Source organism: Anopheles maculipalpis, chromosome 2RL, assembly GCF_943734695.1.
Source record: "Anopheles maculipalpis chromosome 2RL, idAnoMacuDA_375_x, whole genome shotgun sequence".
Classification (NCBI taxonomy): Eukaryota; Metazoa; Arthropoda; class Insecta; order Diptera; family Culicidae; genus Anopheles; species Anopheles maculipalpis.
In genome coordinates, this window is record NC_064871.1 from 34,144,708 (window position 1) to 34,161,156 (window position 16,449).

Sequence of the window (16,449 nt, forward strand, 5' to 3'; positions counted from 1 at the left end):
TTAATTTGGAGCAAATATGGCCAACACAATCAAGAAACTACAATTTTAGATTGGAACGTACAGCAATGCTTTCTTTTGGAATCAAGTTAGGAAAATGGACAGCAGCAAGACAGCAACCAAGAGAGGGAGAGTGAGCTATAGAACGGTAAGGTTTTATTATCTTTCGGGTTTAGCATTGTATAACTTGGATTCATGGTTCCGAGTTCCTGTTCTTGGAGCGGCCCGGTCTTCAAACGGCACGACCGGGGTTCAAATCCCTTAGTGAAAACAGACACTCCAACTACGTGGTGTCGGCAAGGTCTAGTAAACCATTCGATGGCCGACGCGACCTTAGATATTGTTAAGCCAAGAAGACGAAGTTCCTGCTCCTGTCTGTGGTGATGTCAACCATGAGACAATTTCTCGTTATGAGCAATTGATAGTTCATGTGCATTTGGGATAAAATTTTTTAGGACGCGTAATTGATCGAAAAGACGTCAAAAATACCTTACCAGCAAATATTATCATTCTGCATTATAGATGGAGTAGCAATTAATTTCTGAAGCAGTTATGAGCTGAATACTTATGTTTATTTCAGCATTTGCCTTCCAAAGTAGGTCTTTTGCTGAAATGCAAGCCTTACTAACATGATTGTATAGCTGTATGTGATATTTACGTAGAAATTTGATTATTATACAGCTTCTTTAAAAAATCGTTATTTCCTCTCGGTTGTAGTACACTTTCCTACACCGTACGATGGAGGCGCCTTGTGTCTCATGAATGTCGTTTCAATTATGACGACTCATAATGGCAGCATATTGCATTGTCTTTACGTCCATCTGTGCATGAAGAGTCTGTATACGCATTACTGTTTTTGTGAACAGTTTCGAGTTTGCTCTAATAATTAAACACTCGCATCCCAAACTCTCGAAAAACGTTCCGGCGCTGTCTATCAATCACTTTAGCACAATCTCATCCTGCATGCGATATACACAGCACTAAATACAAACGACCTCGTGCATCGTGCCGATTATCTCACTGCCTGTTCCCAACATCAACAAACACTACCGCAAGCTGGGTGAGGGATGGGAGTAAAGAATGCAACTTAACATGCAGTATATTACCGCCGGATGTTTTCCAAACCACCTTCATTCACTCATCGATCTGATGCGTGTGACTGATGGATGGAAACGGATCGCCGATTGGGGAAGAGCCGCCGGGCCCACGGACGTGACGTGAGAGTGTGCGTTTGAATAATAAAGTGCGGGCGTTTGCGTTATGATTTTCTCACTACGAAGATGTCGATCGTGTTTTGATCGATGCGCCGCTAATTTTATTGCGGTTTGTCAAACTTTTCAAAGGTTTGCTCTGCCAATTCTTTTAATCTATTATTTTTGTTCTCTGTAATTGACTGTAAAGCTCTCCAAAGATTTTTAACCATTGAGTGTTTATCCAGTGTCGTTATGCAGTCGTCATCTTACTGACCTTATGCTACTTGTAGATGCTCCGATGTTAAAATAAAATTCTAGACTATGTGGAAATCTGCTCAGTTTTTGCTTTTAATACCTTGGGATTTAAACCCAGCTGTTAAGATCGCCGCTGCGGATGGGATTTGAACCCCGCTCCTGTCGTATTAAGTGAGGTAAGAACGGTGCCTGAGTTCATACGGCACGAGCGGTATTTAAATGGCATCCGGACTGTTCAGGCGTAACGGGACCTGGCGGAGATCGGATGGATAAAAGGCTGAAGCCAGGGATCGAGTATCCTAGAGAACTCCTGTTGACCGAGCCATGACACGACGACGAGCTCTATAGTCAGTGCGTCCAGAGCAGGAAATAAAAATGTCAGGTTTCACTATTACTGGTCGAAATCTGTAGGAAATATCTGGACAAGCACACCAGAGATAGTTTAGTACGAATACGGCTTTATTTACAATCATGTTCGGTACATTAAAACACATTGAAAATATAATGTAATGACAACTGATAACACTGTTAAACATCAACAACTAGCATATCGTTTGATTGTGGCTCGTTCGGCTCATTCGTGGATGGAGTAGCATGGATGTATGAAATATGACGGCGTTCGTTCTGTAAGGCTGCTAGTTCCCTCCCACCGTCCGTTTGGGTGTGTTTGGTTCGAGTATAGCAATGGGTCTAATGTTAAGATCTTTCCTACAGATCTAGAATAAATCGTGCCAACCGGTTCGTGGGAGAACATAGGGCCGAATCTTCCGCCGAGGATAAGGAGAAAGATGAAGCGGATCCAATGACGCTGGGTCCGATCTTACGTTCACCGGATGATGGACCCGGCTCCCGGTAACGGTACACCCCAAGTCGCTGCTGGTGATGCCGCCGATGCTGGTGATGGTGGCGTCGTTGCAAATGGACTCGCGGAAGTTGCTGCTACTCGGATGGTGGCTGTGGGCCTGGATCGGCCGACGGTGAGGATGTGCTGGTGGTCGTGGACCGAACACCCTGGGCTTGCGCTAGGGGCGCAGTAGTGCGCTGCACACCCAGCGAGGACGTAAAGTTCATCAGTGGTCCGATCAATTCAATCGGTAGCGGAAACACGATCGTGGAGTTCTTCTCGCCCGCAATGCTGCTCAGCGTTTGCAGATAGCGAAGCTGTAGGGCGGCCGGACTTTCGCACATGATGTCGGATGCTTCCTTCAGGGCGCGGGACGATTTCATTTCACCTTCGGCAGCGATCACCTTGGCACGGGCTTCACGTGCAGCTTCAGCTTCCGCAGCCATCGAGCGTTGAAGGGAGTCCGGAAGGGAAACGTCCTTACTGTAGAGAGCAGACGAAGACATGATTAGGACACATACGAGTGGTCCTCAAACAATGCATGAATACTGGCAACTTACATTTCAACACGTTCAACCTGTACGCCCCAAGGATCGGTTGCCTCATCCAGCGTGACCTGCATCGAGTGTGAGATGGCTTCTCGCTCCGTCAGCAACTCGGACAGATTCCTCGTACCGAGAACATTACGAAGCGTCGTGGCCGCTAGCAATCGTGTCGAATGGCTGTAGTTAGCAACCTGCACCACAGCATTAAGCGGATCGCGTATACGATAGTACACGACGGCATCCACCGAAACGGTGACGGAATCGCGCGTCAACACTTCCTGGGGCGGCACATCGAACGAAACGGTGCGCAGATCAACCTTGCAGTAGTTGTCGATACAGGGCAGAACGAAGAACACACCCGGACCACGGGCACCGCCGGACCGTAATCGACCGAGCCGAAAGATGACGGCCCGCTCGTACTCTTGCACGACCTTGAAGCAGAGAAACAGCGAGATGGGCAGGGTCAGGACCATCAGCACGATCGAACATACGGTGGCCAGTACTTCCACGCATCCTATCGAATCGGCTTCGGCTGTAGGTGAGAAACGAAATTCGTTAGATTAGTCCCGATAGCAGTTTACTGTATTATAATGTTCCTAAAGCGTAGTTCCCAAGAAACTTGTCCCACACAAGAAACTCGTTAAATTGTACCCCTTTCATGCGATGTGTAGACACTGTGCATCGTAATATTCTTTTCACTGGAGGTGTTGAGTGTCGTGGATTGTTTTTCTTTCTGTGAAATTGTCTTTGTGTACTTCATTCACGGGGTTCAGGGGGGAAATATCCGGTGGTGCCAGGTTTGTAACGGAAGACAAACTAATGAAAAACCGCGAATGAGTCTAATTGTCCCATGTGATGTGTGGTAATTTCACAAGAAGCATAGTTTGTGGCAAGCCTTCCTTGGAAAGGTGCCTTTGTGCATGTAATGCACACGAATTGATTGACATGCTGCTGCAACCGTCAAGCTTAAGTAATCAGCAAGCACAAAAAGGTGCCTCAACAAAGTTCTTCATTTGTCTCCGTTAGTTGCGGAAGTGAACGCCACGCTGTGACAATAAGCAGAACTTTCTTGAATCTAGGAGGAAAAGCGAAAAGTATGTTTAACTAGTATATTCAAATAAAGCAAACTTGTATTTACATTAATGTCTATTCGTAGGTTAAAGTCGTATTTATCAAATTACGAGTGTTCAAAAATAGGAAACCGTAAATTCGGTGACATTTTAAATTTGTGACATTTTTTAAACTTTCCTTTTTGTAATGCTAATGTAAATTCGTGCATTAAGATGAGAAATATCATTAAACCTTTTGTGTGCATAAAAGAACGGTTATAAAGATTGTGTACGCAATTGCTCAGTTGCCTAACGATTCACCCAACATTTCATCTTTTTATTATGCCTATTATGTAAAGCTGAAGACCATCGTAATCAGTTAATTTGGAGCAAATATGGCCAACACAATCAAGAAACTACAATTTTAGATTGGAACGTACAGCAATGCTTTCTTTTGGAATCAAGTTAGGAAAATGGACAGCAGCAAGACAGCAACCAAGAGAGGGAGAGTGAGCTATAGAACGGTAAGGTTTTATTATCTTTCGGGTTTAGCATTGTATAACTTGGATTCATGGTTCCGAGTTCCTGTTCTTGGAGCGGCCCGGTCTTCAAACGGCACGACCGGGGTTCAAATCCCTTAGTGAAAACAGACACTCCAACTACGTGGTGTCGGCAAGGTCTAGTAAACCATTCGATGGCCGACGCGACCTTAGATATTGTTAAGCCAAGAAGACGAAGTTCCTGCTCCTGTCTGTGGTGATGTCAACCATGAGACAATTTCTCGTTATGAGCAATTGATAGTTCATGTGCATTTGGGATAAAATTTTTTAGGACGCGTAATTGATCGAAAAGACGTCAAAAATACCTTACCAGCAAATATTATCATTCTGCATTATAGATGGAGTAGCAATTAATTTCTGAAGCAGTTATGAGCTGAATACTTATGTTTATTTCAGCATTTGCCTTCCAAAGTAGGTCTTTTGCTGAAATGCAAGCCTTACTAACATGATTGTATAGCTGTATGTGATATTTACGTAGAAATTTGATTATTATACAGCTTCTTTAAAAAATCGTTATTTCCTCTCGGTTGTAGTACACTTTCCTACACCGTACGATGGAGGCGCCTTGTGTCTCATGAATGTCGTTTCAATTATGACGACTCATAATGGCAGCATATTGCATTGTCTTTACGTCCATCTGTGCATGAAGAGTCTGTATACGCATTACTGTTTTTGTGAACAGTTTCGAGTTTGCTCTAATAATTAAACACTCGCATCCCAAACTCTCGAAAAACGTTCCGGCGCTGTCTATCAATCACTTTAGCACAATCTCATCCTGCATGCGATATACACAGCACTAAATACAAACGACCTCGTGCATCGTGCCGATTATCTCACTGCCTGTTCCCAACATCAACAAACACTACCGCAAGCTGGGTGAGGGATGGGAGTAAAGAATGCAACTTAACATGCAGTATATTACCGCCGGATGTTTTCCAAACCACCTTCATTCACTCATCGATCTGATGCGTGTGACTGATGGATGGAAACGGATCGCCGATTGGGGAAGAGCCGCCGGGCCCACGGACGTGACGTGAGAGTGTGCGTTTGAATAATAAAGTGCGGGCGTTTGCGTTATGATTTTCTCACTACGAAGATGTCGATCGTGTTTTGATCGATGCGCCGCTAATTTTCTCCGGTGGTTGTTGATACACCAGCTCGTTGTGTTGCCCCGACACCGAGCACAGACACGCACACTGCACACTCGAGTGGGCGGAGTGGCCAATTAGCACAAATCGGTTTCGGGAAAAATGCAAACGAAGGTAGCGGACCGGGTGGTTTAGTGGTGCTGGAGAATTGCTTTTTCTCCCCGATTCGGAAAATGGTTTGTTTATGTTCGTTTAACACCAGACTCGTACGGTGGTGTGCAATGCTAGCTAAACGCACGCCTATGACCTCGAGTGTTTGCTACTGCTTCCAGTCGCGTCGTTCTGCAGCGAGCCGTTCGTGGCGTGGCGTAAACGGCGTTTTATGTTTTTTGAGGGGTTGAAGGTGCCCTTTTCGTTTGCACGAAGAGTATTTTGTACGAACAGCTTAACGCTGAATAATGGAGGCAAGTAGTGGATGAGTTGCGTGTTTGTGGTTAACGAAGAACAATTTATATATGTATATCTTTATCCTGTTAGCTTTTTAAACATGATTGCTTCAAGTGTCGGATTCGTTTTACAGTTTTCTTTTTTCATTCACGCATTTATCTTAAATCGAGCGTTATAAATTATCTTGTTTATGGCAATTTCCAAGAGCCTCTCTTGCTGCGCACGTCCACCAATACACTTTGCACTCTCTGTTCAATCTCACTGCGTCCGGTGGGAAGTGGTTTTTCCAATCCGTGCCAGATGAAACATAATTAATGGGACCATTTTTCAACGCACCCGAAGCCGAACGTAGAGAAATTTGATATTAATTAATCGAACATCGGCAACAACCGAGCACGACCGTGTATAGGTGAAACAAAAAACAGATGCACGAAACGTCAAATGTATGGTTAAGTGTATGGTTTACTTGCTTAATGTGCAACGCGTTTTCATTCGTTGTTCAGTGCTTTAACCATAACCGGAGATTCACTGGTAACAATGAACTTTGAAACTTTTCTTTTGTATTTTCACTTAATTATCGCGCTTGACAATATTTTTCTCCGTCCGTTTTGCACTTCACGCGTTCGAGTGACGAATCTACATAAAATTCTACTTCACGGATAGCTCTGCCACTTACGGCGACCAGCTGCCGACTAACGCTCATCGCCCGAGAGGATCAACTCTAGAGCATTGCAATACACGAACCAACAACAGCACACGACCACACGAAGCTGCCAAAGCCGGTCGAAAGTCACGAGAGTTTAAAAAAACCACGCGGACACTTGATCGCGCCACCAGGCGTCTCCATCGCTTCAGTAATCCGATGCAACGTGTTTTTTTTTTTTGCTAGAGACGGCACAGATTTTAAGCTACCGCATAAAGCTACCCAATGATACGTACGGACGTCTACATAGCACTCACAGCCACCAGACTCGGTACTGAGACAATCGGTGTCCATGACGCGCGGACGCGCCGCCGACAGTGGTGTGGAACGATTTTCACGCATCGGTTACGGTTGACATCCAGGAAGAAGCGGTGGTTCCATCGTGCGATGGTCCGAAAACATAATTTATTTCTCTCCTTGCCCACACACTCACACACATGCACTTTGCACACTGTATTAACTGCACCCGAGGGACACAAACCACATCCAGGAGCGAAGAACACCCCACAGTCAACCGTTAGTGATCGATGCTTTTCTTTTCTTTCCACCCGTGTTTGTGTGTGTGTGTTGTACAAAAGTGACACTTTTCACACCGTGGGTGTTGGGTGTCCAGCCTCACCCACCAACATCCCCGGAATATGATGATGACCGGGTGTGTGAGCGACCGACAAAGTAGTGCTACACCCACGAGGGCATCAGCCGAAGTAATTCGGAATCAATGGGCGAACCGGCTCACTAGAAATCTTACCACGAAGGTCCAATACGAATTGGTGGAATCTCCCACTCTCGCTACGCCATCTTCCCCCTTTTCCTACTCCTTCTCTTCTTGCCAAACAAACCGCACATATACGCGAGCGCGAACATGTTGAGTGCAAATCGAGAGTTTAAATTTGAAGTAACGAAACAGAAGTGAAAAAAAAACTCACAAACATATGTCTTAAGCTGTCTCATTCGACCAGAGGATCGGAGTGTGAGAACGTAAAGAAAGCAAATGGTGCAGGTAATGATTCTCGTAAGAAAAACACGGAAATCTGCTTGTCTTGCTACTGGCAGTGCGGAGGGTCTCGCCCTCTCGGGATCAAATTCGTAAATGGGATGACCATGAGCGTAAATCGAATTCGAACCGGTAAATCGCACCCGTAACCACTTCTGGTTGTCCAATTTTAACCACTGTCTAAATGGAGAGTGTGGCGTGAAAATTGGTTTTCGTTTACGTATTTTTTTTTTTTTAGGTTTATGCTCTACTCCGCATTCACGACAAGAAGAAATTGCGAACGATTTTTATCGGAATGTTGGGGTCTCGTTGGGGTGACATTTTTTGACACGAAGTTAACTGATATTGCAATTGCATTGAGAAGGATTTTTTAAGCTGGTTCAAGTGTGATGTTGCATTTAGTTGGTTGTTTCTGCAGTAATAGTTTCGCTTCCACCTTTAATTGTTAGATTTTTTATTTTCTTCAACCTGATTTTAAAAATATGATTGATTAAATTTATTTTATTCACAAATTATCTTCAAGCAATATGACCAGGCTGCCCTTTTCGAAGCAATAAAATAAAAAATCTTTTATATATTTTTATTTTGAATAAATGGAGATTGAAGGAGAAACACTGGTGTATACTTATGTTTGTAAATTGTAGACAACTAAATATTTAATTTAAATGCATTATGCAATGATGGACAACATTATGTTATTTAATTTTAATTTTCGTAATATGTTTTTTGTTCTTGGATTAATGATCTACTGGGTGATAACCCGCTGATGGCTTTAAAAAACTTGCAAATAGCACGTTAAAGTACTGCTTTTATTTTTAATACCGTTAAGGAGTCTTTGGCTATCTGTAATATGGCTTATTAGACCTGCCGATACCACGCAGCTAGATAGTCAGTCCTCACTACGGGGGGACGGTCCGGATGGGATTTGAACCCAGGTCCTGCCGTTTGAAGACCATCATCGCTGTCGCCTATACCACCGTTGATTTGAGACAAAATTTTGGCAGCTTTAATTATCTTGTAAGACAATACGGCGTAGAGCCGTCATACTAAATAAAATAAATAAATAATTATCTTGTAAATTTTCAAAGATCGCTGTGCTGTTATGCTTTTTCTGAGAGACATATTTAAATTATTATTTTTAAAAAAATTGAATACTTGTATCAACATCTTGCTATTCCAAAATCTCTCAAGTTGAATAAATAAATACCTGAACAAATCGATATCTCATTATAACTTGTCTATTATATTCTCAAAAACCCTGTATTGCTGCAGGTTGTATGTATGAGAGAAAAAATGGACAGCGATTACTGTATTTTCTCGTGATGATCAACAAACTGTTTTTGTTTTCATTTATCTTATCTCATTTAACTGATTACAGTATGCATTTGATGTGAACAATCACGGTTATACAGCTGCAAGCGTACGGTTTCAGGTTACACACATTAAAAGGGGACAATTTTGAAACAATTTGAAACAGGACCACACAGTGATTTATGTCATTTTCAACATGGACGAAGGAAAAACATTTTTCAACGAATGTATCGGACGCCTTATCATCGCAACAGTATATAAACAAACACACGGCAATAAAACGAATCAGTTAAATCTGTTCCTTATCTGCTGCTAGTGGAATTACGCAGGGGATCTATTATAAATCTATTCTTCGAACTACGAACCCTAGTGCAATCCATCTCCGAAGCACAGGAAGTACCATCATTAGACACATTCCCGAGACATGTTCGTTGGTCGCCTTTCTTTAAATTGTGTCTTCCCTTTCGTGTAGATTTTGACATTCTTTCACATTCGATAGCCTCCCGCGACGACAAGGGGAGATAAAATGTGTAGATTAAAACCTCACAATGAGACCGCAACAACGTCACGCGTATCATCATACCAGTCCGCCGAACGGTTTCGTATCCCATTCACCCTCGGAGAGCGTTAGGAGAAGAGAGCTCAAAAATCCAACCGTTGATGGGCGACACAGCAATGGTAATAAAATTAAACGATCATCCTGAACGCGTACGTGCATCAGTGGAATGGCTGGCGCTGGCAGACGATGAGCAAGCAAAGTGGGTCGTAACGGAAAATCTAATAGAAATTAAAGAGGAACAACAATTGACAGGAGTGGATTTGATGGGCTTCAAGGTTGAGAAAAATGTGTCGCTTTAATCCCTCTTTGAGCGTTGAAGTTCCGTTCTCTGTGTCAATTGCCGCCCTCGAGGGTTGGAAATGTTGGAAGTCTTGTATCGGAGGAAATAAATCCAAGATTAGCCTGTCAAGATTGGCCAAGTGTTGCTAATTTGCAGTTGAAGTTACAGCTCGAACCTCTGATGTAATCGGGACGGAGAAAGTTATGGATTGTCTTAATTGATTGTAAACATGGCCACATAGACTAATGAAGAAAAATCCACTAGAAACATCAAATCTTCAAAATTGGTTTACTTCTAGGATCGTCTAACTATTCGTGCTGTTGTCTTTTTATTGATAACGAAACATGTCACTTTGCTCGGAAGCAACCAAGAAGAAAAGACAGGATCTTACACGTTCTGATCTTCCCAATATCTTCTTGTTTGCTGTCAACGATTCAGAGTCACACATCCGACGAAAGGGAAATAAAGGTTGATTTGTTTTCATACACTGTCACGCTGATAAGCGTCGTTTATGTGCCGAATGAAGTTTCGGACCGCCGTCCGGATGGTCCACGAACTTCTTCGAACTTCCGGGTATTATCTCTCTATCCATTTTGCTTAGGTTACGGTTCGGCAACGGCCAACAGAACAGTTTTCCACGCACCACCAAAACCTATGCGACAAAAAGCGATCGCGATAAAAACGCGAGACAAAAATCTGTCCACAGTCTGATGAACTTCAGCCAGATTTTGGGACGGCGGCGGCGACAGCAGATGCTGCCGGGAAGATTGCGCTTTGATGACACCCAACCAAAGCGGCGAACCATGACTGCTGGCGGCCGGGTGACGACTGAAATGGGTTGACCACTACTGTCTGTCCCGCTGTCGGGCTGTTCGGCTTCTATGCTGACGGTACGTTTTTCACAGCGCCAGTTGGATGGTTAGCGCAGTTTTTAGCTAGTTTGCAGAAATTCCACTAAAGCGAAAGGAAATTCTTTCAATTGCGCGCGCGAGAAATGTCAAAAAGTCAATTCGGCAGCGTGTGTGAGTTTGAACGTGCATAAAATGCAACAACATGATCATCGGCAAAAAAACATCGCCCTGCCAAAGATCGACAGGAAGCCGTAGGGGAAGGGATGTTAATTATATTTATAAATCGTTGACTAAATGGGCCATGGTTTGTGGGTGACCAGAATTAGTATGATGCGGACGAGGTTGGGTGCTCTGACCGTAGAGACGTTGTTGTCGTTGTTGTTGTCCAAATATTGAACGTTAGTTGAGATGCACCAAACCTGGGTTTTCGTTAACTAATGCGAAGAGTTTCATGAAGGGTGAATTTGATCTTAGTCAGATTAAGGGTAGCCAGCTTTATTACATAGATCCTATCCTGCTACAAACTGGCTGACATGAAACAGACTTTCGTCAGGCATTCGGAATGTAATGCAATGGAAGCTAATCACGGCTCAGAGTGAGAACGAGATTGAGCGAAATTAGCGTGGATTAACGCACACGGAAATGTATTGGGTTGAGGAAAAAGTTCGTAATGTTTATTTTTACAAATGTTCAAGAGGAAACAATTTATATTTACTAATTTATGACAAATTGGTTATAAGTATTTTTGAGATTCATTACCTTTTTTCCAGTTCTACTATTTTTTTCAGGATAGAATTGGAGGTTTTTTCATACATAGAAAAAACTTTTAAAGTTCGTTCAGGACCGACAGTCGGGTTTCACTGGGTGCTAGTTCCTGAAGGATCCCACTTTTCTACAACTGAAGCAGGATTTTGACGACTGTTGAGTCACATAAAAAACTGTCTGGAGAAGCCAGGTAAGCCTTGTTCATGATGTTATTGTTATTTTCATTTGATTTTTTTACGAGGTTTATTAAAACCTGCTTGAAACTCCTTATCCATTGTGACTAGTGTGGTATCAAAAGCAAATACTTTTAGCAAGAGTAGAGATCAATGATTTCTAAATTTGTGTTGAGTGCTCTTTGTAGTCCTGCTCACTGACTACACAAAGAAGACACTCTGAGGGCTATTGAGATAATAGCTGCAAAGTAAGGGCATATCTACTTGAAGGCAGAATAGTTTTATAATGTGAATACATAGTTACTGAAAGAGACCAGAGCTACCAAGCGAAAAAAAACTTCTTATTAAGTGGTGAGCTATTTTGTGAGGACATGAAATTTAAAGTATAGTATCAAAGTAAGGATAAAGCGTGGACTTATATTTACAGCGCGGATATATATGGTGATACTTCACAGATAGCGTGAATATTCATTTTTAAAATAAAATAGTTTTGAGTCGAGGTTCTCGATTTTTCCAGAAGAGATTGATACGCAGCTCTCGAGCACACTGCCCGTAAAAAATTGTGGCATTTCTTTAGAACACTTTTCTAAACTCTACCGCTATTTCAAAGTCTCGTTAAATAGAGATCAAATTGCATCTCGAATGAATGTAGAAAAATAAATAAGCAGAAAAGAAAACTTAGTTTTAGAATTATCAATATATTGTTTTAATTCAAGAAAAGTAAAATTGGGGGACATTGGTCTTACGGAAACTGCCAAGAAGATGCCGAAAGCTTGTTGAATAGTTTCCAAGTTATTTCAAGAGGTGTTTTATTTTCTAGACCATACCAACCTACAATGTTTAATTTTTCTTCAAGCAGCCAAAATCGTGGAAAAGTATAAAAGGAAGAGAAGAGGAGTTGAAAGTATACACTTGAATGCTAAGAAATCTCGATTTTCCAGTCATTGAACCACTCAATTTCAAGTGTAAAACGTAAAGCATCAAACGTGTATCGTGAATTGTACACCGTTTGGAGCTCTGTTTCGTTCAGTTAGTAATGAAACACTACTAATTATAGTCTGCCGTGAAACCTGTTGACAGAAGTTTACTTACCTATCCTTGAGGAATCAGACCTACATTAATTTCAGCATCGCCAGCCCAAAACGCGCACTATTGTTTACTGTTCAACGAGTTAAAACCCAATCTATACTGCCTCAATTTTACAAGAAGCTATAAACAATCGATTTTACGCAAGAGTGTGACCTTTCTTACCGTGGTGTGACCACGGTCCTGATCGAAAGATAATAAATAATTTACAATCAATCAAGCGAGATTTGTTTAGATTCTCCCAGTAAATAATAGTTTACATGTTGTATAGGGTTTTATAGAGCGTTTCGGACGCAAAGAATTGGAAACCAACAATACTAAACGTGCGAAATAAACACGATCTAAATCGGATTCAATAAACAAAAGCATCCCGATACCCGGTATCTTCATTTGCTAATAGTTTTCCAAACGCTGCTCATGCATAAGATAATCCTTTTGCGCTGTTGCTAACACCCAGAGACTCTCATTCGATATTCTATTGAACTCCGAACAGAGGGTTAGGAACGTCCCGAAAGCAGCGAAAAAAACAAAACCCCAAACTACAGAAAGAATTTTCGATGAGATTAACGGAACGTGACCTGAAACATCAACTGTCAAACTGAACTGAGCCCGAGCGTTTGAGTGTGGGCAGAGCGGGATTCCGGGTGTGAACATTTCGGGCAACATAAAATCTGCTCGACCATCAAAATGCAAACAATTTATGAGACGAAATACAGGCCTCCAATCGTCGCACACCAGCCCGGACAGATGTAAATCATTGGTGTACGTGTGTGTGTGTGTGTGGTGGCCTTGTCTAGAGCAGGGAGTGAGAAGTGCGGTGCACCCTACTAATTGGACACGTTTGAAACGATTGGAAGGGTTTTCTTTTTCTTGAAAATGACCCGGAAAATGAACTGCCCGCCCGAATGATGTGCGAAGAATGATCCAGACAGTGGCCCTAAGATCACGTTCGATCGGTAACGCTAGGTAAGCAGCAGCAGTTTTTTTGTATCTTTCAAACCGTCTAAAACTTCTTTGAAGAATTACTTATCGTTCAACGGAACGCGAGACAGCTCGTGCCATTATCGCCGATCGCCAAAGGTTAAAAGACGCACCGCACCGGTAAGCGGTGAAAACTTTGTTTTGAAAAGCCTGCCGGTGCGACGCGGCCCATCCGATTGCCGGTGCTCAACAAGTGTCAAATAGGGAAGACATTTTCACGTTCATCGTCACCCTGCCGGTAGTGGGTCATTAATGAGGGATGATAAATGAGTGGGTTGCTTCGAGTCGTCCGGAGTATGCATGAAGCTGGTATGTGTGTGTGTGCTGGTTATAATATTGGGCGCCTTCCTGTCGCCTGCGCTTCAACACATGCTCCGTGAAAATGATGAACGATGGCAGTAGGGTTAAATCAGAAGTTTAAAATGTGTGAAAATTCATCCGTTTTTCTTCCAACCCCCCCCCCCCCCCCCTCCCCATTTCGAACAATTTGTCTTATGCGCTAATAACTGCCTCACAAACGATGCTAAATGGTGAAAACTTTGAATGCGCTGTTTTGTGGAGCAAAAGCAGACACATCAGTAAATTTTCCCATTCATTCATTTAAGTGCTTCACTGGGGTAACAGTTTTATTTTCTACATTTGAATAAAGTACGGTCATTTAAATAAAGATTTATGTAGGTACCATTAGTCACCGACCTCTCAATGAAATGATGATGGGTCGGTAGGTGGTTCGGTTAAAAGGGGTGGTTTGTGAACTTCGATGCGATACTTTAAACCTAATGACCTACGGAACATCCTTGCGTTCGTTGCGGGTTTGGGAAAAATAAAATAAATTCACTTCCATCCAGTCGATACGCCGCTTTATGCCACGGTGTACGGGACTAGTGGGCCTAGAATAAAAGGGTTTTCCATTTGCCTATGTCGATCGTTTCGCTGCACGCAGCACATTTTCTAAATTAGTTTTCCTTCCAAAGCCCCATTAGCCAATATGGAGCTCGTCCTTGGGGCTGAGTAGTTTTCGTTTTGGAATGGGCGCGAGCCTTGCGTTCTCGAAGAATAAATGTTTCAAGCTGCTAGCATCGAAAACAGAACAACAAAGCCCTCCAGTGTGGGATAAAAAAGCATACAATTTCTGCTGGACAGTAAACGTCAGTGAATGAGTGCGTAGATTTCGTGTAATGGAATGTGACCCAGGATTTTTGCGCTAGCGAGAAACTACCAGCCGTGGATGGTTTTCGCCAACAAAAGGGGTAACAGATGCTCGAGTGATTCGCTTTCATCGTCGTTCCGAGCACCAACGTCACCCTGCGTGTCATTGAATGAATTGGGAACACTTTGTCTGCAAACGGAGTGCCTTCCGAAGGTTTACATTGGGATTACATACGCATTTTTTGTTGCTCTAGCTGTGGTTGATGTTACTATCTCTCGTTTTAAGTCTAGCCATTGATTGCGGCAATCTGTACGAGACTTAAACGTGCGTGGTTACTGCACATACGGATGAGTGTGTAATCGACGAATGGCGGAAATATGCAAATGGACTCCACCCGCGCTCATCGGACACACCAGCATGATGATTAATGCGCCAATGCTATAAAACTTCTCGGTGCGGGAGACAAGAAGATATTCCATTACAGTGTGAGAGAGAGAGAGAGCCACGCGATAAAGTGAAAAGAAAAGATACATGATGCAACGAGCAAACCGTAAAAAGATGACGAGCCATATGAGTGTCGTACATTTATTGCCATTACGTTACGGTTTGAAGGCCGGGCAGTGGTAAATTACCCTAAAGCTGCCCTACGCAGGCGAGCTGTAGACGACCTTAATCTGTTCGGCAGTGTTGTTCTTGTACGGTTGTGTGAAGTACGAAGGCATGCGTGCAAATCTGGTAAGCATAAACAATTTGCCTCATCATCAGCTCCAGTGCGCCGAACGTGACCATCATCACCGAGTGTTTGAAGTAGCGATGAAGACGCATTACGGTATCCTCCAACATCATCAGCCGTGATGTCGATGATTGATTGGTAGGTTATTTAAAAGATCTAATGGGTAGTGAGATATATTTTCTTAAAATATTCAGTGCGATTTAAAGCAACTTAGTTGGATGGAAAATAGAAGAGATATGGCGCAATTATTAAATAGCTTCAAAATCGATATAAAACTTACACTCCTTTGCTTAAATAAACATAAACGAATTAATTCAGAGCTCTTGCTGTGGCAACTATATTCAAAATATTCCTGATCATCCAAGATCAACAGTGGGAGTCATCTTTCATGAATATTTTGACATGAAACAGAGTTCACTAGCAGCAAACTCGTACGGTCTCATCTTCACATCTGCACACTATAGTTGTTATGAATGGTTAGTTTATTTATTCGTATTAGCGAGAGAGAGAGAGAGAGAGAGAGAGAGAGAGAGAGAGAGAGCAACAGAGTAAAGGGAAGATCGCAATTTGCTTTCATACGCCCTTAGGGCATCCGTCATACCACCCGGAGCAAGTAATAAACACCGATTTCGATGACGGATCGTTTCATCCAAATGATTATGTTTTGATAGTTCCATCTAATTAAGTTGAGTCGGATGGAATGAGCTGTAAGTCCTAAGGAGGAACATTAAATTGTAAACACTCGACAAATTACGACCCTGCTAAAATATTGAACAACTTCACTCACAAGTCCTGTTGATGTTTTGAAATGTTTTTCTTTATAATCACTCATCTTGGTTCCGAGAATCGTTTCCGTTCCCGAGCTATGAAGCAATAGAATCAATT

The 16,449-nt window shown here is 42.6% G+C and overlaps 1 protein-coding gene across 5 annotated transcripts in view; it reads right to left on the reverse strand.

Moving 5' to 3' along the window:
* The window catches only part of LOC126558274 (band 7 protein AGAP004871-like), a 30,893-nt gene that overhangs the window by 2,070 nt on the left and 12,374 nt on the right, over positions 1 to 16,449 (reverse strand). For 2 of the 5 annotated variants that reach the window (XM_050214259.1, XM_050214262.1), the window contains exons 2-3: positions 2,850 to 3,366; positions 2,456 to 2,772 (exon numbers count right to left, since the gene is read on the reverse strand). The exons of 2 other annotated variants lie outside the window; for them this stretch is intronic. In XM_050214259.1, the coding sequence (XP_050070216.1) occupies positions 2,456 to 2,772; positions 2,850 to 3,366 (834 nt within the window). Of the gene's footprint in view, positions 1 to 2,192; positions 2,773 to 2,849; positions 3,367 to 16,449 lie in introns of those variants that run through there. One more of the 5 variants, XM_050214260.1, reaches the window with a different exon arrangement.